General features: G+C 44.7%; 1 protein-coding gene across 1 annotated transcript in view; it reads right to left on the bottom strand.

The window, feature by feature from the left end:
• The window catches only part of PEX14 (peroxisomal biogenesis factor 14), a 419725-nt gene that overhangs the window by 3354 nt on the left and 390406 nt on the right, over positions 1–25965 (bottom strand). Inside the window, exons 6-7 of the mRNA XM_069241206.1 lie at positions 25127–25229; positions 12299–12396 (exon numbers count right to left, since the gene is read on the bottom strand). Coding sequence (XP_069097307.1) covers positions 12299–12396; positions 25127–25229 — 201 coding nt within the window. The remainder of the gene's footprint in view (positions 1–12298; positions 12397–25126; positions 25230–25965) is intronic.

Raw genomic sequence — 25965 nt, 5'->3', positions numbered from 1 at the left:
AATCCTTTTTTGCCACTTTCCACCCAGCATTGGCAAACACAGTAGGGCCTGCTTTAATGTGATACACAGCATTTGAGCAAGCAACCAATACAGTGTTTTATGAATGCCTAAACCCGCATGCATTTGCACAATAAGGCCAGACGTTTTGCCTTTGCCAATGTGCAAACTTGACCTATTGGATATGCCAAAGCTTGTTATTTTTCCTTGGTGCTTTGGATTCTTTCTGACAAACGCATTTCAAGAAACTGTTTTTCTAAACAAAATGCTCTCTTTTTTTTTTTTTTAATCTTGTGCACTCTTTCTGAGGTGTGCCAAGGCAGTTTGCATGCAATGCTCAGAGAATTAAAAATTATCAGAATTCAAAGGGTGTACTTATTATAGAATATGTATGGAGAGTCGGGTGAGTAAGAGACAGACTATGACCACTGGGGGAGCTCTGACCACCAATGCCACCTTTCTTGAGCACAACGAACGAGTTACTTACCTTCGGTAACGACTTTTCTGGTGGATACATTAGCTACCTGTGGATTCCTCACCTAATGAATACTCCCATGGCGCCAGCATTCGACGGAAATCTTCTTCCTAGTCTCTGCACGTCGACGAGGACGTCACTCTAGCCCACGCGACGCCGTCTGACGTCATACAGGCAATAAGAGGTCCTCGACGACGTGCCGACGTCAGTACCAACATTTTTTACGTGCATGAGAACAACCACCCAATGCAATGAAAGAGCAAGGCAACATCCCATAACCTTGTAAAATACACAATATTGCAATGAATAGCTGTAAATTTAATATAACGAACAAATATATGCAAATCATGTATGTACACAAAGATATATATATATATTTTAAATCAAAAATTAGCAGTGCACTCCATTAAGGGTGAAAATTATGGCGTTTATTTCATATTCAACTGGAAAAATAAAACGAACGACGCGTTTCGACCGTCTGGTCTTTCTCGAGTTCGAAACTTTTGATTTAAAACATTGTTTCGGGTTGGCTCGCCTCAGCAGTAGCACCGGTAATTTGGAGCGCGGTGCCTTTGAGAGCCGTTTTGTTTTTCAAATATATATATATATATATATATACAGATAAATATACACAAGTATCCATATATACAACATCTATTGCAACCTTGAAGACCAAGAGGAGCGCACTCAAGGATTACTTGGTAAGACTAGAAAGGCAACGGGAGGCGGGTGGGACTGTGAGGAATCCACAGGTAGCTAATGTATCCACCAGAAAAGTCGTTACCGAAGGTAAGTAACTCGTTCTTCTGATGGATACAACTACCTGTGGATTCCTCACCTAATGAATAGAGTCCCAAAGCAGTACCACGCCGGAGGTGGGTGCCTAAATGGTCAAACCAAGAAATCCTGCAGCACTGACCGTGCAAAATGGCCGTCCCTTCTGACCTCAGAGTCCCAACAGTAATGTTTCGCAAAAGTGTGAAGGGACGACCAAGTTGCGGCCTTGCAGATGTCAACCACAGGAACACCTCTGGCCAAGGCCGAAGTGGCCGACTTAGCTCTGGTGGAATGAGCTCTAATGCTCTCAGGAGGGTCCTTCTTTGCCAAAGAGTAACAGATTTTAATGCAAAGAACCACCCACCTGGAGAGTGTTCTCTTGTGGACTGCCTTTCCTCTCCTCTTGCCCACGTACCCGATGAACAGCTGATCCTCCAGCCTGAAATCCTTTGTTCTATCAATAAAGAAGCTCAACGCCCTCTTTGGGTTCAGACGGTGCAGTCTTTCTTCCTCTTTAGAAGGATGAGGCGGAGGATAGAACGTGGACAAAGTAATTGTCTGAGCCAAATGGAAGGGTGAAACAACCTTCGGGAGGAAAGCAGCCTTGGTCCTCAACACCACCGTATCCCCATAAAAAGTTGTATAAAGGGGCTTTACCGATAAGGCCTGCAACTCACTCACTCTCCTTGCAGATGTTATAGCTACCAGGAAAACTGTTTTTATAACCAAATACCTTAAGGGGCAAGAATGCATAGGCTCAAAAGGGGACCCCATAAGGAAAGTCAGGACCAAGGACAAATCCCATTGCGGCATAACGAATGGTTTTGGAGGATATTTATTTAGAAGACCTTTCAAGAATCTGATAACAATAGGGGATTTAAATAACGATGGTTGGTCTGGAAGACAAATGAAGGCTGACAAGGCCGACAAATAACCCTTAATGGTAGCCACTGCACAACCTTTCTGCGCTAGAGACAGAGCAAAAGACAAAACGTCCGATAGATGAGCATGTAAGGGATCAATCTGCCTCTCTCCACACCACGCAACAAATTTAGACCACCTATTAGCGTAGATAGATTTAGTGGAGTGTCGCCTGGCCGCTAATATAACATCCACTACATCAGGCGGGAGAGAGAAGGAACTCAGGTTGCCCCGTTCAATCTCCAGGCATGTAGGTGCAGACTCTGGAGGTTGGGGTGTAAAACCTGCCCCTGCGACTGCGAGAGGAGGTCTGCCCTGAAAGGGAGACGGAGCGGAGGGCACATTGAGAGTTGGAGAAGGTCGGAGTACCACACCCTCCTTGGCCAATCCGGAGCTATTAAGAGGACTAGCGCCCGGTCTTGGTGAATCTTCCTCAATACTCGAGGAATCAAGGGTATGGGAGGAAACGCGTAAAGCAACTGGCCGCACCAGGTTATCTGAAACGCGTCCCCCAACGCTCCCTGCATCGGATACTGGAGGCTGCAGAATAACGGACAATGCGCGTTCTCCAGAGTGGCAAACAGATCTACCCGAGGAAACCCCCACCTTTGGAAGATCAAACGGGCTTGATCTGGATGGAGACGTCACTCGTGGTCTGCCGAGAATTGGCGACTGAGACCGTCCGCACGTACATTCAAGACCCCAGCCAGATGATTTGCTACCAAGCAAATCTGATGGTCCTTTGCCCAGGACCATAGTCGAAGAGCTTCTCTGCAGAGAAGGTACGATCCTACTCCTCCCTGTTTGTTTATGTACCACATCGTGGTAGTATTGTCCGTCAGGACCTGTATCGACTGACCACGAAGGGAAGGGAGGAAGGCCTTGAGAGCCAGACGTACAGCCCGTAACTCCAACAGATTGATATGAAACATCTGCTCCTCTGGAGACCAAAGGCCTTTGATCTCCAGATCCCCCAGATGAGCTCCCCACCCTAGAGTGGAAGCATTCGTTATGACCGTGGCCACTGGTGGCGACTGCGCGAACGGCTTTCCTTGTGAAAGATTGTTGCTCGCAATCCACCACTTCAAGTCCACAGCAGCATCTCTGGAGATCTTGACAGCACCTTCTAGATCTCCTTTGTGTTGAGACCACTGCCTTCGGAGGCACCACTGAAGAGCCCTCATGTGCCAGCGAGCATGCGTGACCAACAGAATGCAGGAGGCAAACAGACCGAGCAGACGAAGGAACTTCAGGACTGGAACTACCGCTCCATTTCGAAACATTGGAACCAATTCCTGAATATCTTAAATCCGCTGAGGCGGAGGAAAGGCTCGACTCAATGTTGTATCCAGTACTGCCCCTATGAACAGGAGGCGCTGAGAGGGCTCCAGGTGAGATTTGGGCTTGTTCACCGAAAAACCCAGGTCGAACAACAACTGAGTCGTTGACTGCAGATGATGCGACACAAGCTCCGGCGACTTGGCTTTGATCAACCAGTCGTCCAAGTAAGGGAATACTGCTATCCCCTTCCTTCTGAGCTTTGCCGCAACCACCGACATCACCTTCGTGAAGACTCGAGGTGCTGAAGTAAGACCAAACGGAAGGACCGCAAACTGATAGTGCTGCGATCCCACCATAAACCGGAGATACTTCCTGTGTGACTTGAGTATCGGGATATGAAAGTAAGCATCCTGCAAGTCGACAGACACCATCCAATCTTCCTTGTTAAACACCAAAAGCACCTGAGCTAGGGTCAGCATCTTGAACTTTTCCTGTTTGAGGAACCAATTCAAGATCCTCAGGGCCAGGATTGGTCTCAACCGACCATCCTTCTTGGGAATCAGGAAATACCTTGAGTAACAACCTCGACCCCTTTCCTGCTCTGGGACCAACTCTACCGCGCCCTTTGAAAGGAGGACTTGTACCTCCTGTTCTAGCAACAGGAGGTGTTCTTCTGAACAATAAGATGGGCGGGGCGGGATGAGGGGTGGGAACTCCCGAAAGGGAAGGGTGTAGCCTTTTCCCACAATACTGAGAACCCAAGTGTCCGTTGTAATAGTCTTCCACTTGCGGAGAAAATGCTGTAATCTTCCCCCTACAGGAGAGGAGTGAGTGGGAAACGGTGGAAGCCTACGGCTGCTTTCCCTGCTGCACCCCTCCAGAGGACGAGGAAGAGGCAGAGTGCTGCTGAGAGGCTCCTCTGGTGCGGGCCCTCCCTCTCCCTCTAAAAGATCTATAGGGATGGGAAGAGGCAGGTTGCTGGAATCTCCCCCGAAAGGAAGAGGAGGAAGAGCCACGCCCAAATCCCCGAAACCTCCTGAAAATCGTGGAAGAGGCAGAGGAAGAAGGAGCTTGGAGTCCTAACGATTTGGCTGTGGCCCTGCTCTCCTTAAAACGTTCCAAGGCCGAATCTGCCTTGGCGCCAAACAGCTTGTCCCCATCAAAAGGGAGATCCAATAGGGTTGACTGCACATCCGCAGAAAACCCCGAATTACGGAGCCAGGCCTGTCTCCTTGCCACCACAGTCGTGCCCATTGCTCTGGCCACCGAGTCGGTCGTGTCCAGCCCAGACTGAATAATCTGGGTCGCGGCAGCCTGGGCATCTGAAACAACATCCAAAAGACCCTGGGGAAGCTCCGTAAACGATGAGGAAATGTCATCCATAAGAGCATGAATATATCTCCCCAGGATACAAGTTGCGTTGGTGGCCTTCAACGCCAGACTGCAGGACGAAAAGATTTTCTTGGACTGCGCATCCAGTTTCTTCGAGTCCCTGTCCCCAGGCACCGTCGGGAAAAGAACCAGGCGCTGATTTGGATGAACAGGAGGCCTGCACCACCAAGCTCTCCGGTGTAGGGTGCCTAGAAAGAAAGCCAGGGTCAGTTGGTGCAGCTCGATACCTCCTGGCTACGGCTCTATGAACCGCTGGGGAAGATACTGGTCTCTTCCACACCTCTAGCACCGGATCCAGCAAAGCGTCATTAAACGGCAATAGAGGCTCTGCCGCAGCTGAGGCCGGATGAAGCACCTCTGTCAGAAGGTTCTGTTTTGTCTCTGCCACCGGCAAAGGCAGGTCCAGAAAACTAGCTGCCTTCCGTACCACTGCGTGAAAGGAAGCAGCCTCCTCCGTGTATTCCCCTGGAGACGAAAGATCCCACTCAGGGGAAGTGTCCAGCCCACTGGCTGTATCTAGACCATGCAGTCCATCACCCGAGTCCTCTAGTTCTTCTTCTTCCAGGACTCGTTGGTACTCCTGCTCCTCTAATAAACGGAGAGCACGTCTCCTCGAATGAAGCCTTTGCTCGATACGCAGAGTCGACAATGCCTCCGCCGAAGCCGAAGATCGGCGCCGATCTTCAGAAGCCACTGACGCCGCGTCCGGCGCCACAGGTAGCTTCGGCGCCGATGAAAGAGCACTCGGAGCGGATGGACCCACAGGACGAAATCCCGACGACGGAATGGAGATCTCCGGGACCAATCCCTCCGAAGTCACCGGAGCGGCCACCGGCGCCGAGCCCACGTTCCCAAAAGGGAGAAAGGGCATAAAGGGTGCCGGCCGTAGAGGCGCAGGATCACCCAATGAAAAGGACAAAGGGCCAGCCGGAGCACCCCCTGGAGCCATCTGTTGGAAGATGGTATACATCGCATTTAGGAATGCGGTACTATCGGCTCCAGGGGTGGGAAAAGCCGGATACTGGGGTGCCTGTATCGAAGGCGACCCCGACGCCGGCCTCGACGTCTGCGACGCCGGAGACAACACCAGAGGCTGCACCACTTCAATCACCGACGCCTGTCCAGGTGAAGTCGGTGACGCCGGAGAGGGCAACGGCGTCGATGGATGCGGCGTGACCGTGGGACTGACCTCCCAAGTCCTCCGGCGCCGATCCGAAGACCTGGAACGAGTCTCCTTGCTTGAATGGCGCCGTGATTCTCTACGGCGCCGGGAGTCTCGATGACGCCGATGCCTTGGCGAAGAAGACTTCTTATGATGTTTTTCTTTCTTCGACTTCGCCATAAACAACTTCGCCTCACGTTCCTTGAGGGCCTTTGGATTCATGTGCTGGCATGAATCGCAAGTCGAGACGTCGTGGTCGGAGCTTAAACACCAAAGGCAGTCGGAGTGAGGATCCGTAACTGACATCTTGCCCCCACACTCATGACAAGGCTTAAAACCCGACTTTCTCTGCGACATTATTACTGCAGCGAAGGACTACGCAGCAAAAAATACACTGTAACCACGAAAGTAACAGTTGCTCCCTCGAAGATAACTGTTTCGAATGCACGGAAAAAAGGGAACTGACGTCGGCACGTCGTCGAGGACCTCTTATTGCCTGTATGATGTCAGACGGCGTCGCGTGGGCTAGAGTGACGTCCTCGTCGACGTGCAGAGACTAGGAAGAAGATTTCCGTCGAATGCTGGCGCCATGGGAGTATTCATTAGGGGAGGAATCCACAGGTAGTTGTATCCATCAGAAAGTGTTAGATAAGCTGCTCCTACAGTGACATCCTTCACACTTGGTCAGAAATGACAAGTCACCACAAAGAACACTCATATACATGTTCACAATGACACGCCAGTAGGGAAATTCCAATACCCAAACTGTGCAAAGTTAGCTCTCCTACAGTCGAACCACCTCACCTCGTAATGAGTGGGGCTGTACTAATGTTGAAACACTTCCTGCTCCGGTCCCTAAATATCAGAGGTTGTCCTACATTATATTCTCTAACACTTGTCCCATTTATGAAATCCAGGCACCCAAAACTGATATATCTTATGAATCAACTGAACACAATATTTTTATGGATGCTCTAATAATGAAGGTGTTCAACATGTTAGGCCAGAGTGAATGGTTTTCTGTTAATACCCAAGATCATGCAAATAGCCTAATAGACTCCATTTGCACCCAATCCATGTACTTCTGTTCCTTTAATACTACCCCTACAGGAAAAGCCACCCCTTCAACGGTCATAGCCACCCTGCCTTTATGAATAAGGCATATCCGGGGTTACATTTGCATTTGTCATCACACTTCATAATGCTTTACAAGTACCACAATCTACCCACTTTATCATCAGGGCTTGGTTTCGGCGAGGTTGACAGACAAAAAAGCAAAGGTCTTAATTATTTAATGTTCAGTCAACTGAAGATAAAACTTTTTTAGACACTGGCACAAACGGTCCTTGATCTCTGCTGGTGATCTCTTTTCTGAAGACCACCTTCTGACGCTCAACCAACTTCAGACACAATCACAACCTCCCACCAGGCCAATTTCTTATGTGTCGACAGTTACACAACACATGCTACAACCTGCGGTCTTCATGGGATGAAGAACCGCCTACCCACACTGACCTACAGGTGCGCCTCACCATGGGAGATGGTGGCCATCTGATCACATGGCTGTATCGAACAATACCTACCCACACCGGGATTTCCCTAGGTCCCCTGAGAGCAAGGTGAGAAGAGGACTTGGAGAAGGCACTGCACAATACGGAGTGGGACATGGTGCTAAACTTTTCACAAGGTGTCTCAAGAACACCAGATTCAAAAACATACAGTTCCATGTCCTTCACAGAGTATATCTAACCCTCGTACAGCTCCATTACTATTTCCCTGCGGCCAATCCCTGATGCCCCCGCTACAAGACTCAAGATGCAGACCCCCTCCACATGCTGTGGTCCTGTCCTGGCCTTGCCACCTACTGGAGTAGTGTCCATATCGCGTTGCACAAAGTTACTGAACTTATATCCTATAGCCTGTGCCCTAGACATATTCAAATGTAGGAAAATACACTCCGTGTGCACGAGTTTTGCCGGGCTGGCCCTCCTGCTCACCAAGATGACATTTACATTACAAGGTAAGGCCCGAACTGCAGCCCTGCTGACAGCTTGGCAGAATGCGGCAACTGGGGGAAAGAAATGTGACATTCGCAAACACCATATAACCTTGGAATGGGACGCAGTTCTCGAACAATTCATTCATCTTATGTCCCAAGACAATCCTCCTTCCCTGGGACTGGTGCCATCATGTGCAGACCCCCATATCCCTGCAAATGCCTGCCGATCTGCTAACACTCGCACTTGCCTCAGACCCCCCTGTTTTGTTCACCCCTTTTCTTTACTCCGGTGGATCACAGGGACGCAATGCATAGTGACCCAGCCATCTCGACCTGCCACAACTGTCCTATGACCATAAATTGTAATTTCATCCTCGCTCTGAACTGTTGAGACTACCTGCATTGACAACGGGTGCCCCCTATTATACCTCTTCTCTCTCCCATGTGCCAGTTATTGCTGTTGTGTGGTTATATGTTTGCATACCGGTCATTACGGAACTTGAGTGTGATACCACTGTAACTGATGTATAGCCTACACTATGCGTGCAACATCTATGTTATTGTCTATCTCACAGTGATGCCTGAAATCAGGAAACCCAGTACAGGGATTCCCATGTCACGGGTAAATATATCTGTGTTGAGAAAACTGCAATAAAGACTTTTTTTTTTAACCTGAACATAAAATGTCCTTGTGTTTTTAGTGGTTCAATCGGAACATACACTCACCAATCTCCTAAATGTTGTCCCTGTAATTTTGGGGCAATCTTTATTGCATGTGGAACTTGGGGTTGATGTTGACACTTGCTTGTATAGTAAACCAGTGTAGTAAATGACCTGAAGATGCTGGCATGGGTTGTTTTCATCCAAAAACCTTGTGATTTTATTATCTATTACTGACTTATTTCAGAATGCTGCTAATTAAGGTAGCACGAGTGAGAGATCAAATGTCTATAAAATGTATGACCTTTAACTGATTTAGTTTAAAATAACAAGGGCTCAAAACTCTAAGTCATTTTGCGGTAAAAACAAAACAAATCTGAAATTTACAAAATCACAGACTTTCTGACAGCAAGATTATGTTGCGATGCACAAAGGACAAATTGAGAGTCAAAAATTACTTTCTGATTGGCAAAATGCCCTAAGCAACTGATTGCAATTTGGAAGGAGGCTGGGCATCAATCAATCAGGATTTGTAAAGAGACCCTAATCACCCGACAGGGTACCAAGGCGCTTGCAGGTCCCAGCAAAAGCAGGGAAAATGAGGAAAAAGCAAGGAGTAGGCACACAAAAAAACAGGGGGAAATCAAAGAGAAAGCTGTGAGAACTAGGAAAAAGCAAGGAGAAAGCACACAAAAAACGGGGGAAAATGCAAGGAGAAAGCAGTGAAAACGAGAGAAAAGCAAGAAGCGGGTACACAAAAAACAAGGGAAAAAGCAAGGAGAAAGCAATGAAAACAAGGGGAAAGCGTGAAGAGGGCACACAAAAAACGGTGGTGGGGCAAGGCGAACGGTGTGAGAATGAAGGAAAAGCATGGAGAAGTCACTCAAAAAACAGAGAAAAAGCAAGGAGGGGACAGTAGCAAGGACGATGCAGTAGCACAGGGAGAGCTGGTACTGGGACCTGCTCAATGGGGTCATGCTGCGGCCTCCATTAAGTAAGTCCTCGGAGGATGGAGTAGCGCTGGAAGGCAGTGAATGGGGCTAGGCAGAAAATAACTGCCACCAGGACAGAGCAGCAATGAGGAAGAAAAGCAGGGAGAAAGCAGTGAAAATTAGGGAAAAGCAAGGGTACGGCATACAAAAAAACAGGGAAAAGCAAGGAGAAATCAGTGCAAACGAGGACAAAGTAAAGAGAAGACACGCAAAAACGGAGGAAAAAGCAAGGAGAAAGTAGTGAGAACGGCTGAAAGAGCAAGGAGAGGGCACAAAAAAATTGCACAAACAACAAGGAGAAACCATTGAAAGTGAGGAAAAAGCAGGGAGAGGGCACAAAAAATGGGGGGAAAGAAATGAGAATGCAGTGGGAATGAGGAAAAAGCTAGGAGAAGCCAGGAGCACGGGGACAGCTGGGCCTGGGACCTGGCACACAGTTTTGCAAGAAAGGGACCTCTCTCTCCTCCCAACAAATTCAATGGAATGCATGAGTAGCCTGTATAACAATTTCAGCCACAAACCATCGATTTGATACCAACTTCATGAAGGGGGTGGTATCCCATTCTCAGAGTAGAAGTTTCCTTTGCACACCGTCCATCAAGTGAATATAGCCATTTGGCATTGCGTGAGATATTGGATGAGGGGAATAATTTAGGGGATAACTGCATGCTCCACAGACCACTTTTCTCACAGGCGTCATTGCATGAACGCGAGTGAACAGAAACAGTTCTATTGCCCACTGCCGGCCCTCCATCTCTTTATTTTCAACCATTTGCAGGGCCCGCCTAATAAATATTAATGAGACAGGAGTCGGTTTACGACCCTAGCTTGGTACAACGGACCCAAGTATTTAATTCTGTAATGCATGTTTAGATTCAGTTTATAACGTAACATAAGCTTTTTAAGCAATCGATTTTATACAGTATGCTGAAAATGAAAAGAACAACCTCTAAACAGGGAATAATGAGAGCACACAACAAGAGAGCTGTGTCCCTCCCAGCTATCCAAATGGAGTCTACTGTAATGATTGTGCTTACGTTTGGAAAGCCATACACTATTTCCACTTACACTAAGAAAGCAACCCTTAAAATCAATGTATAACTTTGAAGAAATGCTTCTCAAATAACACCCTTTTTGAAAAGAATACACAAGTTTAATCAGCAGACTAGTCACTAACTCCTTTGGTAAGACACCAGCCGATCTAAAGCAGTTCAAACTATCCAGATCGAATTTCTGATACACGCATTAAGATCAGAATTACATCTTCCTGCCATGTGTAGTGTCTATGTTCCCCACCGTGTGAAACACACTTTGCCAAATACCACAAAAAACATCAGCCACTAGCTTGTGCTGATAAATAAACCAGCAAAGGTGAACATGATTTTGTGTGCGCTAGCACAAACATGATAATTAATAAGAGTAACGATACTGCACCGATTGGTTAATAAAATCTGTTCTCAGTTCCCTGTTTGATCAGCGTGCCAAAGACAGCCTCAGTTACAGTAGAATGTGTTTGACATAAAAAAGAGAAAACACATAATTAACGCTTAAAAGAAAACAAAACGAATAGCAATTCTTGTACAATTCAAACCACCTTAACAAAAGTGGCAAATCAACATCCACATTGAGTTTGGAGCTTTATTAAGATAGACAGCAACCCCCTCATCCGGGGCGTTAAAAAAGACTCCAGAATGGTTAACCTGGTAAAGGGAGATCAAGAAACAAAAAAGTAAATGCAAGTTAAAATTACCCATGAATCCCAGTATGACGTGTCAGTGCAACAAGGCATATAAAATGTTCATTATGAACTCCCAAAAAACTTAAGTGAAATTCATAAAATAATGCGTGCCCTTTCATAAAAGTTTTACAGACTACAAAAAAACAATGTTTAAGTGGGATTTCAAATCAATAACTGGTATTAAAAAAGGTGAGCTGCACGCAGAATAAAAAAACACTCCAAGCTCTCAAAACATCTCAGAGGTATTATGATACCTGGCTCTAAGAATATAAGGAAGATTTATTTTATAAACTACAGCAAGCAATGAAATGCTATACTAATAGAGAATTATACGTAAGTGCTAAATAGCCATTAAGAAAAATAATAGCATTAGTGTTGGGTAAGACCTGGTAATAAACACAATATTAAAATGAGTTTTGAGAACGTTTCAAACTTTATGACTTGTTGCGGTCACCTTTTAGGACACAACAATATACGTGTGGTCTCTAATTCGTAGACTGACATCTGTTCATGGTTATAATCAATGTACTGCCTGCCTATTATATTAGAGATGCTGGTCGTCTGAATGCCTCTATAAATCTCTAAAACAAGAATGGGGTGTCATATTGCTGTAGAAGATGAAATGTTTGTGTGAGGGTCAAGCCTGATAAGCATGTGGTTGGTCCCGTTCTGCAATTGCACAGACAAGTCATATAATAATGGATAGGTTTGTTACAGTGAGGAAGTCCGAGGTATTTAAATTGAAGCACTTCTATCCATCACTATCTGCTGCCTATGGGAGACATTTAAAAACTAGTACACACTGCATATGTTGGAGAAGTGGAGCGATCGCACTGGAAATAAAAATGGGTCAAACAGGGGAATTTCTTATAGGGGTGGCTGGCAGTGAAACAAGAGGTATTACCTTAGAAGCTGCTAGCTCTTGCGAAAGGTCCTGAATCTTCTGTTGTTGCTGCAGTAATAGCTCCTGAACTGAAGCCAATGTTCCTTGTAGCTGAGTCACTAGAGAGAGAAGGAGTGTAAGTGAGGGATCCAGATTCAACAAGCCTCATGTCAGCCCACCCATCATTTCAGCACCAGCCTGTTGAAATTCATTAGAGAACAGACATGACTTAGTTTCACTACAGAGTGATGAGTAGTTTGGCAGTGGTTAGCTGAACTTCACAAGAGAGAAGCAGTGATGAAAAACTTCACTAAAGAGCAGCTGTCTGGTTAAGCCTACACCAGACAGCAACTTCCAATATTTATTTTTTCCACAACACTGGTCTGGTAGATTCTTATAAGAAAGAAAACATCAGCTTTATTTTGAAAATAAGTAATGTTTTGTGGAGTGTTTTTAACTTATTGGTGTAATACATAATCCCTAACTGTGTGGCAGGTATAATGAATGTAAGGCCAATTTGAGTTGACAGATTAGAGGGCTAATTCCTAATTTATGGTCTTTAGGTAATGTGTTGGTCAGCAGTACTGTGTGGTGTTGCTGCATCGAAAGTCTGCACTCTTCATCAAGCATGATATTATAAGCCCATGTTGGTTATGGAAACTGTTTCACCTTTGAAGCTGTGGGTAGGATCCATGGATGTGAACATTTGCTTCAAGACTTCTCTTTTATAGTCAGAATAATTAATTATGGAGTAACAGCACTTATGTTAGCAAGCTAGATGATTTTGGAATTATTCAAGATTTCCTGAAAAGCATTTGACTCATAGCTAGAAAGATTTTGTACAATCTTTTTTCTTAACTTGTATATCCAGCTTCACAAGCTGATGGTTGAAATAAAGATATTTTTAACTTGTACAGTAAATGTGTTTTTCGGACTAATGGGGTATAGATGTAAGAATCTGGTATATGTATTCCATTTGTGCTAATAAAACACGTCTGTAAAAGTGGAAGACAACCAAGATGCACTTAAACAAATGTTGCTCAATTGATTGTAATGGATATATTACGAAAACTGATAGAGTGCAAACTTCATTACACCTCGACAATTAACTGCTGGAACTAGAGGACTTTTTCTTACGGGTCTGGGATGACTAGATGGGCTGGAGAAGTCGGTCAGTAAGAAAACAGAGAAGAGACTTTGAAGGGCCACAACTCAACAAAAAAATCTTATTTCAGTGGTACCTGCCCAAGCCTACTTTAGGAACAAAGATTACATCTAGGCAGCAATGCTTGCCGAATGAAAGGGTGGATTTCCCTGCCCCGTTCCCATAAGGAAACATCCCTTAGATTGCTGAAGCCTTACTTCTTACAGCTTGGCAGGCATCCATGCTCCATAATCCACGAAGTTTCAATGAGGCTCTTTTGTGCTATCCAAGTATTAACTACGAATACACTTAATGTCAAGGTTATGCGAAGGCTGTGAAGCTAAAAATAGAACGACTGAAAAAAAGAAAAAGGGAATATTTCCAACATGAATCTTTATATATGTAGCTCATGGTGGGCACATGTATATTTTTGGAAATACATCTTTCCTGCTAAAAAGAGCGTGTAGCTTATCAGTTGAAACTGTGTCTGGGCCATCAATTATACATGTTAAAGATTAAACGACAGAAAAGGAAACGTATAAGCCTCTGCTGAAACAACTCCTCCACAGCCTTAATGACTACAACAAATAAATTCCAAACAAGCACGGACTGTCCCCGCTGCAGAAAGAAAGTTTTTCTGTAACACTAGAAAATAATATATCATAAATTTCTTAAAGAGCTGAAATCTCTAAAGAACCCTTAGGATAATGTATAACAAGTGGCGGCTGTGCCTCTTTACAACAAACCCGAAAGGCCTTTTCACAAATGTAACAGCGAAAGAATGACCACCATCTTCTGAAATGAAAGAGAAGATACTATAAATATCAAATACAAACCTTTTTTGATAAAAGGAAAGGGCACGTGCCATGTACTTTCCTGTGACACTGCCATAGAGAACATCTACCAGAGTCAAATGACTATGGTGCAGGACTTCAATGCCGGGATGATGGGAGCAAGGACAGAAGAGTTTGATGAACACTTCATTGCATTTTTTTTTTTTTTTTTTAAAGAACGTTTGTATTTGGGGGTTTCTGTTTCACAGGGACGTTTGATGATGACAGACACATGGTTACGACAGTGTGTGAGTATTTTGAGGACGGATAGCTCTAGATTTGATTAGGATATCCCTTTGATCATTTATTAGATTCAATAACTAGGTAATGTTTTTAGAAGTGTCTGAGTGATTAAAAAAAAAAAAGTTAAAATAGTTTCTAGTGCATGTATTCACAGCTGACTAAGAGAAGCTGAATAATTTGGTACTGCATCCCGAGTGTATAGTGATACATATAGGTTTCACCTTACCCAGTCTAACTGTGAAAGAATGTTCCTTCATGATCTTCTGCTTCACCCTTAGGTCATGAGAACCTTTATCGCCCATCAACACTGAACATTTCAGTAGATTCCCTCTCAGGAAAGTAATAACTGGTGCAGGAGCTGCTGGTGCTGCTAGATCTTCCATAATACAAGCCCTTCGACGCAGATAAGGGACTGGGATGGGGAACTAATTTTCTAGTGGGATTTTTTCAGGTGGGACGAGGTGCTTAGTCAGAAAATTGCCATCCTCCAGAATCAGATGGGTGTGTAAACTTGTGTTTGACATTAAACTTTGTAAGAATGCATACCCCTTTCACTGGTATACATACGCTTCAGGGTGTGAAACCTTGCATTCTATGTTAAATGTCTAAACCATACTTAGAAAGGCTATTTTTTAGGGCCAGAGTGAAATCGGCTTAGCAGAAAGGAGAAAGTCTTCTGGAATTAAAAGAAATAACCACAACAGTAGTCCCCCAACCACAAGGTGTGGTACCACAATATCACACTCAAAAATCAACCATGCTGATGGCTGTCTAGGATATGATTGCAACGTACCTTTAGGTTTATAGTTAGTCTGCAATATTGTGACAATCAACCAACTACAAAAGTGCCTTACCTAATGCATATTAGCCTAAGACACACCACAAGCAGTCGGGACTATGCCCACAATGTTAGGGCCTGCCAGAGTTTGTATTTATCAATCCTATACTGGAAATATCTGGCATTCTTGTTCATGATTGCTCTGTGAACTTGAACAAAAGAAAACAAGTTACTTACTTGTAACTGTAGTTCTCCAGTGTTCGTATCTTTCATTGATTCACATGCTTGAATCATTCCTCACCGAAGTGGGAGTCCCACGGTACCACAAAAAGCATTAGTGAAAAACCTACACAGAAGTTAATGTCAAAAGATATTCACTTTAATACCTTTATAACATCATTTAAAAAGGCCTGAAGTCTAGCCAATCAGGTGACAGCACCCTCTAGAACCCTCACCACAGAGTCTCCAGTCCCTCAGATTTTCCAGCACAAGTGAGATATCATACTGTATAGGAATAAGACGAGCCTCTGTGAGGAGGAGGGTGGGAGACATGTGAATCTATGAAATATACCAATACAGAGATCTACAGGTACAGGTAATTAACTTATTTTCTTCTCCAGTAGTGGATCTTTCATAGATTCACATGCTTGAATCAGAATAGTCAGCCATTAGCATTTGCAAATAATAACATTATAATTAACCTGCAGAAGGTGGGAAAGATGGAAGTGGCTCACCTTATTGAAATAGATGCTGCAATACTGCTTGTCCCACAGTATCATCACTTTTGTCAGCAGAATCCAGGCAGTAGTGCTGCGTAAAGGTGTGCCTGCTGGACCTTGTTGCTGTTCAGCATATCAGCTGAATAGGCACACCAGCAAAGAGGTGTGGCAGTAGAGACAACTATAGTGGAACGAACCTTAACTTTGCGAGCTAAAGGTTTTCCTGCCTGCCGACGCAGAATGGAATGGCAGTTTCGATACATCTTGCTATGCTTTGTTTGGACGTTGGGAATCCTTTCCATAAATTCTGTTCTGCTGAACTGTTTCGTTCTCTTTAAGTAGAATTTGATACACCTTTAAACGTGTAAGGTATGCAGAGATTTCTCTGCCATTGTATGAGGACTGGGACAGAATGTAAGAATGCCCTTAATACTATGGGTTCATCAATGTAGAAATCCGAAGGGATCTTTGGTATGAACTTGGGATTGGTTCTTATTATGACACCGTCCTGTTAAAATTGAATGAATGGCTCTTTTATGGTAAACGCTTGTATGTCACTAACTGTCTGCTGCCTTCTACGTGAGAAATGTTATGTCTGTCTTGTGGATTGGTTCAAACATAGCTTTCATAAATTGGCTCAATACTACATTGACATGCCAAGTAGGGAGAGGTTCCCTCACAGGAGAGAAAACTCTGAAAAGTCCCTTGAGGAACTGCTTGATTATTCTCACCATCCAAAGGGAAGGTAACTTTTCCGATCTCCAAAAGCAGGATATTGCCACTAGGTGCACCTTAACGGATAAGTGAGACAGGATTTTGCCAGTTGTAGAGGATACAGCAGGATCTGCTCTGGGGTTGATGAGATCGGATGAACCCTCATTTCCTGAAACCAGAAATAGTAGTATTTCCACTTGAGCTTACACGTCTTATTGCTACGCCATGGGTCGGTAATCCGCCTGCTGCACCCCATTCTCATCCCGTGGTCTGATTTTTGGTGCGTTGGACCTGCCGCGGGACGCTTATCTGCCCGCAGCGTCCACTGCTTGTGTGACGGTGAGGTCGGGTGGCCCAGGGTCAGGCTGCGTATCTCGCCGTGGTCACCGCATGCTCTAGTCTTGGGTCGCAAATGGTTTCTTCGGTTCTCGGCTGTCCGTCTTTTTGGACATGGGGGCCATACTTTCCATGTCTCAGAATGATTGTCTTTCTCAGCGTGCACTGTTCCTTCCCGTTATTAGACATTTTCCAAGATGGCGTTTTGCCTAGTTTGTCTTATGACACTTTCCCAACTTAATAAGGCTTAAAAAGGTTTTCCCTTTTTCCTGTTTGTTCACTTCCTGTTTCCGGGTATATGAGGGGCTTGAGTTTCTTTCGTCTTTGCGTTGCAACACTCCTGGTTGGTGGTGGTCCTCGCTCCTGCTTGTTTCTTTTATGGATTGTTCCTGCCTGAATTTTTCCTGCAGCTTCCTGATGTTCCAGTCTTGGAGTCCTGAGTTCTGCTGTGCCTTTCCTGATTCCCTGCAGCTCCTTCCTGGAGGTTTTTTTCCTGATGGTTTTTCATCTGAAGCTCCTTCTCGCAGGCAAGGACTGCCTTGGCTTCCATCTTGCCAGCAGCACCGTGGCTACCGGAAGGGGTTGCCCCTATCGGGGTCAGACCAGGATGTGCAAAATCCAAAGCCGTACTCCACCTACATCTGACAAAGGCGGTAAGAGAAAGGTGAATCGCGACACTTATTGTGGTGTCTGTCCTGGCATTTGCCAGGATCCTCCTGCAGTATGTTGGGATATTCAATTTTGCGAATTCACTGAATTCAGGAACCAGGCTGACAAATGTAGAGAAGACAGATTGGGATGAAGTACCTGGTCTTTGCTGATCATCAGTAATGTAGGAATGGGCTTCAGCTGAATGTGTGCCTGTTCTGAAAGAAGTAGGAGCTCTGAGAACCAGAACTGTCTGGGCCATCTGGAAGCAATCTGGATCATTTGGCAAGTTTCTCTCTTCATTTTTCATAGAATGCTCAGGTTTATCAGGATCGGGTAAAGCGTACGCAAAGATCTTTGACCATCTGATGGAAAACGCATTCCCCAACGGCCCCTTCTAGTGATGTCAACTTCCATAACAATGGTATTTTCAGTTGCTCTTGGTCACAAACAGTTTTAGATTTGGTTTACCCCAGCGAGTGAAGATGGTTTCCAGAATATTTTGATCGAGATCCCACTTGTGACAAATGGTAGTTGTCCTGCTTAAAGTGTCCGCTAACAAGTTGATTGCTCCAGGCAAATGCTCCACCCTCAGTGTTATCTGGTTCTGCAGGGCCACTCGAAGATTGCTTGTGCCTGTTGAAATAGGGCTGATAATCTTGTGCCTCCCTGTTTGTTGATGTAATGGTGGTGGTGCCATACGGATGAGCCTGCTACTCTCAGTAGAAACAATAACAGAGCAAGCACTATGGCTTTGAGTTCCAGTAGATTTTTATGCATCTTCTTTTCAGATTTGTTCCATTTTCCACTGACAGACTGATCCTGGACATGAGCACCCCATCCCTCAAAGGATGCATCTGTCGTTTTGACAAAGTCTGAAACCTGGGAGAAGAATGTTAGTCCCTTGGCAATGTTTCCGCTCTGAGCCCACCATAGCATGGATCTTATCAAGTCAGGATGATCTGAATGAAGTCGTCCAATGACCCCTGAACTTGTAGTCATTGCTTGCCCAATTCTCCTGAAATTGATACATGTGTAGTCTGCAATTCAGAATTAGTGGAACGCAAGAGGATAGCATTCCCATGAGTAGCTTGTAAAGTCAAATTGAAAAAGACTTTCTTTTGCTGAGTTTTTGGGATAGCTGTTGAATCCTGGATTGTTGTTCCTGTAAGGCGAAAGCTTTGTCTTGGTCTGTATCTAGGACTGCACCTAGGTAGATTTGATGGTGGAATGAGAGATGATTTCTGCCTTTATACAGAGAGAACCAGCTTTTCGAAGAATGTAAGGCAGAGTTTTGTGTCTGCTGTGGCTTGCCGAGATGTTGAAGCTTTTATGAACCAATCGTCCTGGTATGGGAATACCTGCACTCTTTGTCATTCATGAGCTGCCACTGGAGCCAGGCACTTGGTGAATACACATGGAGCCGAATTTGGGCCAAAGGGGAGGACTTTGAATGGCTAGTGGGTGCTGGCTGAATTACTGTTTTTTCTAACTTTTGGTGAGCGTCTGAGGTCAAATATAGGGCACCAGTCTCCTGACTTTGTACTTGTTAGGAAGAAACGGGAGTAGAAACCGATTTCCTTCTCAGTCTTCGGGCCTCTTCTATTGCACCCTTTGCCAGCATGATGGATATCTCCAGCAAGAGCTGTTTTAGATAGGGAGAAGGTGCCCCTCTTGAAGGGACATGCGGTTGGTGAATTTAAATGTGTGTCCCTGAATTATGACATCCAGGACCCATTTGTCTGTTCTTATGAGGGACCACTGTTGAAGATAGAAGGCTATACGGCCCTCAAGTTGTTTTCTCAGAGTGTGTGTGTGGGGGGTGGGGGAGGGGGGGGAGATGCAACCGCTGACGATAAAAGGTCATTTCTGGTAGTGTCTCACCCTCTGGGAGGCTTTTCCCCTCTTACTGGTTGCTTGTACGCCACTGAAGATGGATGTCAATATTGTTGGGCGTATTGGGAGCGATACAGACTCTGGAAGGGATGAAACTGTTGTATATAGGACTAGAATCTTCCTTGATAAGAGTATGACCACTCCCCTTAGATCCCTGAAAGGGCTGTTGCCTTTTCTTTAGAGTTCATATGGACTTGGCCGTGTCTGTATCGCACTTGATAGCCTGGAGAGCATCAGCAAAATGATGGCCGAGCAACATTTCACTATTGTACGGCAGGTCCAAGATTTTGCTTTGGTTTCAGGTATGAAAGATGTTGCTTTCAGCCAGCCTTGTCTTCCGAGTACTGCTGCTCCGACTAATTGCCTTAATCCCATTGAGAAGATAGCTATTCTCAGTCACTAATCTCTGCGGAACCCCTTTCTCCCGCTTAGAGAATATTCTTAGCATCAACCCTTGCTTCTTCTGGCAGATGGTCTACATATTAAGCCATATCAGACCAAATTTGTCTAACAAACCTTCCTACGAACGCCAGAGAGTTGGCTACTCTAACTGTGATGTCTGCTATGCTAGAGAAGTGTTTGCCGATGTTATATAGTCAACATCCATCCCTATCTGGTGGAGTTGTGACAGGGGTTAAAGTTTTATTTTCATGTCGCTGGGCTGCTTGCGACATGACGGAATCCAGCTTGGAGTTACCAACTAGACATGCCGGTGAATCACCCAGTGCCCTGTATTTTTTTAAATTTTTCATGATTTTGATTCCTTCCTGAAATCCACAATAGGAATAGCACTGACAGATTTCTTCATGGGGTCCTAAAAATTGTAGAGAAAGTAATCAGTCTGTTTGGTGGTCAAGGGAAGCTGGAACCTCTTTGCTGCCCTCTCAATGATGTTGTGGAAACCATTGATGTCACCTGGCAGTGAGTCCACAGGTGGCGGTGCAGGAGGAGATGGTGTAGGTAATAAGTAATCATCCCATTCACTGGGAATCAAAGTGGAGCCCTGTATCTCTCCCTCCTCTGCATCCTCATCCAAGGTATGTGGATCATCAGCTGGTGAGTCTGCCAATGTATTTGTCAGTGATGTTAAGGTGGGGGTAGCTGGTATTTGTAACGTCTGAGGTTAAGGAATCTGTGTATGCATTTGTGGAGACAGAATGGGTGTCTTTGGTTGTGTTGGAGGGTCAGATGGTGCAGATTTAATAACCTCTTATTATAATCCTGAAGCATATGTTAGAGCTGGGTGACTAACTCCAGTGGCATCTGAACTGAGTGCTCCTGTTGGTCTTGTTGACTATAAACAGAGTATTGTTCCTCATAATGTGGTTGTTTGCCAGCACACTATTGGTCCTTATAGAATTGATCCTCCTCATCATCTTCCTGACACATTAAATGTAGCTCAGATGGCTGTGTGCCACACCAATAGGGACTTCATCCTCTGAGTCATCTTTGGCAACTAAATGTGCAGGAGTAAAGGGTGAAACTTTACTTGATGACATATGAGCAGGAAGGATTATCTCTGCTGGTAATGTCTCAGAAAGCAACATGATAGACACAGGCATCAGTGGTGTTAAAGGTGCATTCGTGGATGGTTGCAGTGTTGGCAGTAATGTAGATGTCTTCATCGACTGGAGTTTCATCGCTGTTGCCTTTGACGAGGTCTTTGTCAGCATTGGTGTCATAGGTGTCTTCGTTAAAGGGGCTGCCATCATCGGTGTGTTCGCCGGCAGTGTCTTAGTCAACGGGGCTGCTGTTGACGGTGTCTTCATCGATGGGGCTGTCGTCGACGGAGTCTTTGTCGACTGTGGTCTTGTCGACCACACAGTCGTTGACAGGTGTTTAGGTGCCATCATGACTGAAGTTTGTGAAACCTTCCCAAGCACCTTTTTTTTATGAGGGTGCAGTCATCGACAATAGTTTAGAAGTGATAAGCCGTCGAAGCCGCTGGAGATTAGATTATCATTGGTAATGCTACTGAGAAAAGGTCGACGTTGTGGTAGTCATCAACTACGATGTAGTTGACAGTGATAATGATGCCTGAAAACTGGAATTCTTATACAGAAGTTGACTTCATCATTTACGAGAGAGATTTTGAAGATCTTTTAAGAGGGACTTCCTTTATGGATGGAATTCTGGGTTCCGATGGAAATTTTTATGAGAAAAAAATTATTTTTTCCATTGAAACTTGTAAACGCTCCTCATATGTTTTCTTTATAATGTCCTGAAGGTTCATGGTGTTTTTTCATGAGAGCCTTTTTAGGTGGTTCTAAAGGCTCCTTCTTATGAGATCTATCCCTCTTGCTGGACTTTTCTGTTTTAGAGGAGTTACTATTCTCCTCAGAGAGAGGATGTTCTTTAGACTTCAGTCTCTGTAGCCATAATAATAGTCTTCCCTCTCTGTCCTTCAGAGTTTTCTGGGTGAAAGTGTGGCAAATCTAGCAGTCTTTGACTGTAAGCTCCAGATGGAGAGGGTACATGCACTCTTTATGTGGGTCTTCTGAGCACAACCTCTCTTGCCCCACATGGCCTGAATAATCCTTTTTTAAGTTGTTCTAACACAGTCAGGTAGTAATATATATATATATATATATATATATATATATATATATATATATATATATATATATATATATATATATAATCTACTGAAGAGACAACTGAGCAGCACTCAGTGAGACTCCCATCACTCAACATGCTATAGAAAATCCGAGGGACTGAAGCCGCCATAGTGAGGGTTCTAAAGTGTGCTGTCACATGACTGACTGGACTTTTGGTCTTTTTAAATGATGTTAAGCTATTAAAGGAAATGTCTTAACATTAACTTCCATGTAGGTTTTTCACTACTGCTTTCTATGGTACTGTGGGACTCCCACTTCAACAACGATCCAATAGTGGAGAATAATCGGAATACTATTCAGTACTCTACAAGAAGCCAAAGAAAATGCCTTGTGTCAAGGTAAATGCTGCCATCGCAAAACTATGCTCCAATGTGTGGTGCACTCTTATGAACACACTACAGGTTCTGAAAATCTGTGTGAAGTTCATAAGTCAGGCTTACTAAAAATTGACATCTTGATTCAAGAGACATTCCCGTTATCAACATGTTTTTGTGCAGCCTGGATCATAGAGCAATGGAACAGCAAAGACTCTGGTGGTGCCTAGAAACAGCACACTTGGACTGATCATATGGAAAGAAAAAACAATATACTTGCAAGCACACACGATTTGTGCATCTCAGAAAATAGTGCTCCAGAGAATTGTACCAGATATTGAGGTGTTTGGATAGGAGTAACTCTTCAGAGCTGTAAACATAATAAAAGGCAGGCCTTGAAAGGAGGGCAGTGGTCACATGACCTAAAAAGCAAATCAGAGATCACTCTACTGGGGAAATGCAACGGATGTATTCCAATGTGTTAACAAAATTTAGGATGTAACTTCTCGAAGTTGTTGATCAAACCTCTGAATTTTCAGTCCAAAAAAGCTTATACAGCTAATGGTCAATATTCTGTTAGGAAAGTCAGATTTGAGCAATCAATCAGTAGATTTGTAGATCGCTTCTGGTCACCCATTAGGGTATCCAGGTGCTAAGTTTCCATCATGGTACATCCAAGTCCATATAATCAATGATGAAGTAAGCGATAATCGATACCAGAGTCAGTACCTACACTGCATGTTCATGGTGACGGTCAGCTTTTGCTGTGATGCTTTGTTAGTGGTCACATGACATTTGGATTAATACTCACTTAACACTGTATGGACACGTGAGTCAAGGTTTTGTCTAGAAAATTGTGACCTTTTGCCCCCAGAATCCAACTCTCACCTTTAACACACACATTGTCCCAAATGCTTTAACAGGCCTTCTAAGTTTCATAGGTCCATATGCGATGTGCTGCTTCAGACCAGGATTTTTCTTTAGTTAGGGGAATTGTAAGTTTGTTTATTTTTTCATAAAAAGGACTACAAGTCCCTTAATTTAAAGGGAAAAAACTGGACTGGAGCAGCACATCACGCACGGACGTGGGAAACTTATCAGATATGCTTTGAAGTCGAAATACAAACTATTTAGTGGTAAAATGCATCCGTTGGCTCCACTGTAAAGAGAGCGTTTTTGGGTAGAACCCCTGATATACACAGGGAAGGGTCAGTCTAATTTGCAATCTCGATGAGCAGTTTTAAATACACTTTTAAATGTTGCTTTCAACTTTTAGTACAGCTCTGAAAAGCAAGATTGAGAACCATTTCCTATTCTAAAAGCCACCATAGACATGGCCTGATTCTGGAGGACGAAAGTCATGGATGTTGGATTTTGGAACTCTGCTTAAATACTTTGGGGTAAGACCTAGTATGATATCTAGGTAAGAAAATGGAACTGTAATCAAGAAGATTCCACTCTAAGAGGCCTAACAGTGCCTCATCAAGAGATCTAAGTGCTAAATAAAAACCTATTCCATAAGTTTAAGAAAAGCTCATTTATAGCCATGGGGTGCTGAAGGTCTCTAAGGAATAGACATAGATGTTCAACCACTTGCTCCACCCAGATTAGGATATTAAATTTACCAACTAGTTTCTTATTGAGGCAGGTACCAATCACATCATCGGGAAATATCAATGTAGTTAACTAATCATTACACGGTTTAGCCAGGCCCACAAAGAAGGATTGAGACAGAAACCTTCCGGGTCTGGCAAACATGTTAATATCAGCCCTATAGGGAAATGCACCAATTTAGCCAGGTTGTCTCCCTCCTGAGTGGGTTGGGACACGGCGATTGTCCTAACTCATCTCCACCACCAAATTAAAAAAATACGGTGCAAAGCAAGTTATATTATTATATATATATATATATATATATATATATATATATATATATATATATATATATATATATATATATAAATAAAACAACAGTTTTCGTCATTTCTACAAGAGGGAGACTGTGAAGCAGGCAGCTGAGGTGGTCTCTGTAATGAAGGGCACTTCGAAACCTACCACCGTCGGGGTCTAGTCTCAAAGTGCGATCCTCACATCCACTCCTAGGAGACAGACCGCCATGCTCATGACTAGTAACAGGGCCTAGCTGTGACGCACTGAAGGCGCGAAGGTCCGTGAGCCCCCCGCAGAGCCCATGACAGAGGAAGGTGTCAGGCGTCGGATTAGCCACAGTAATTATGGGCTCCCTTGACCCCCTCGGTGGCAGAAATGAGAAAACGCGCCAAAAATGGCAACGCCGGAAACCTCATCTCGACAGAAATGAGAAGTGAACTTTCCGGCCTCTGCGAGTCTGTCATCGCAGACCCCTGATTAATATTCTGGGGTTGGGAGCCTTTCCCTGAAAACATAATTAATTGAGGCCGCAGCGACAGTAAACAAGCAATTTCAAATTAAACCGAAATGACGGCGTCTTCATTTGCAAATGTGAACAGATTCTGTGCAGAGATAAATGAAGTCACCGCATTAGAGAGAGACGGGCCGGGAGGAGGCGGGGTGTACACAGGGAGATGGGGAGGGGGTGGTGAGTTGATAGAGTCGTTAATCTCTACCTGTCTGTGTCACACTGACAGCCATCTCCGAGATACCGGACTCGATCCGTTGCAGCTGCTCCCGGTCCGCGCGGCTCCCCATGATGAGCGGCACCAGGTACTTCTGGAAGAAACGGAGAGAGTGAGGGGTGGCCTGCGGTGCGGCCCTCAACGTCCCCTCCCCAACACAGAGCCCCTCAAGCACAGAGAGCACCACGCTGCAAGTAGAGCATCCCATGATGAGCGCACCAGGCACCTGTGGAAGAGACGGGGGGCGGGGAGGGGTCCCCAGCTGTGTAACCCCTTACACCCCACTCCCGGGCACTCAGCACCACACTGCAACCCCTCCATGATGAGCGGCACTAGGCACTGTAATGAGGAGTGTCCTGTGGTTTTACACCACCGACACACTGCATCATCACTCCACAGAAAGCGCCACGAGTCATATATAGCACCCACCAGTGCTTTAAATGGGTCGGTACTGTCCGGTCCAGAGAACTGGCACTTTTTTTTTTTGAGAGAGAGAGGGAGAAGTCCTACACTTCTCAAGAAAAACGTAATACTTTTATTTGAAGAGTACCGGCACTTATCAGAATTAAGCATGCACTCTGGTACAGAGTACCTGCACCTCGGATTTCCATTTCGAGCACTGGCACCCACGATATGATAAGCGGCAGCAGGTACTTATAGAAAAGACGGACAGCAGTGAGGGGTGCCTAGTGGTGCGAGTACCCGAAATACGAACCGTACATTAGTGCAAGGGAGTACCATTCGGTGTACAGAGCGCATCACACTGACAGCAGCACACGAGGAGCTCTTTTATTTCTGGAAAAGAATAAGAGAAGTGAGGGTGCCCTGCG

This window comes from Pleurodeles waltl, chromosome 6 (genome assembly GCF_031143425.1).
Source record: "Pleurodeles waltl isolate 20211129_DDA chromosome 6, aPleWal1.hap1.20221129, whole genome shotgun sequence".
Classification (NCBI taxonomy): Eukaryota; Metazoa; Chordata; class Amphibia; order Caudata; family Salamandridae; genus Pleurodeles; species Pleurodeles waltl.
This window is presented reverse-complemented; position numbering and strand designations above follow the sequence as displayed.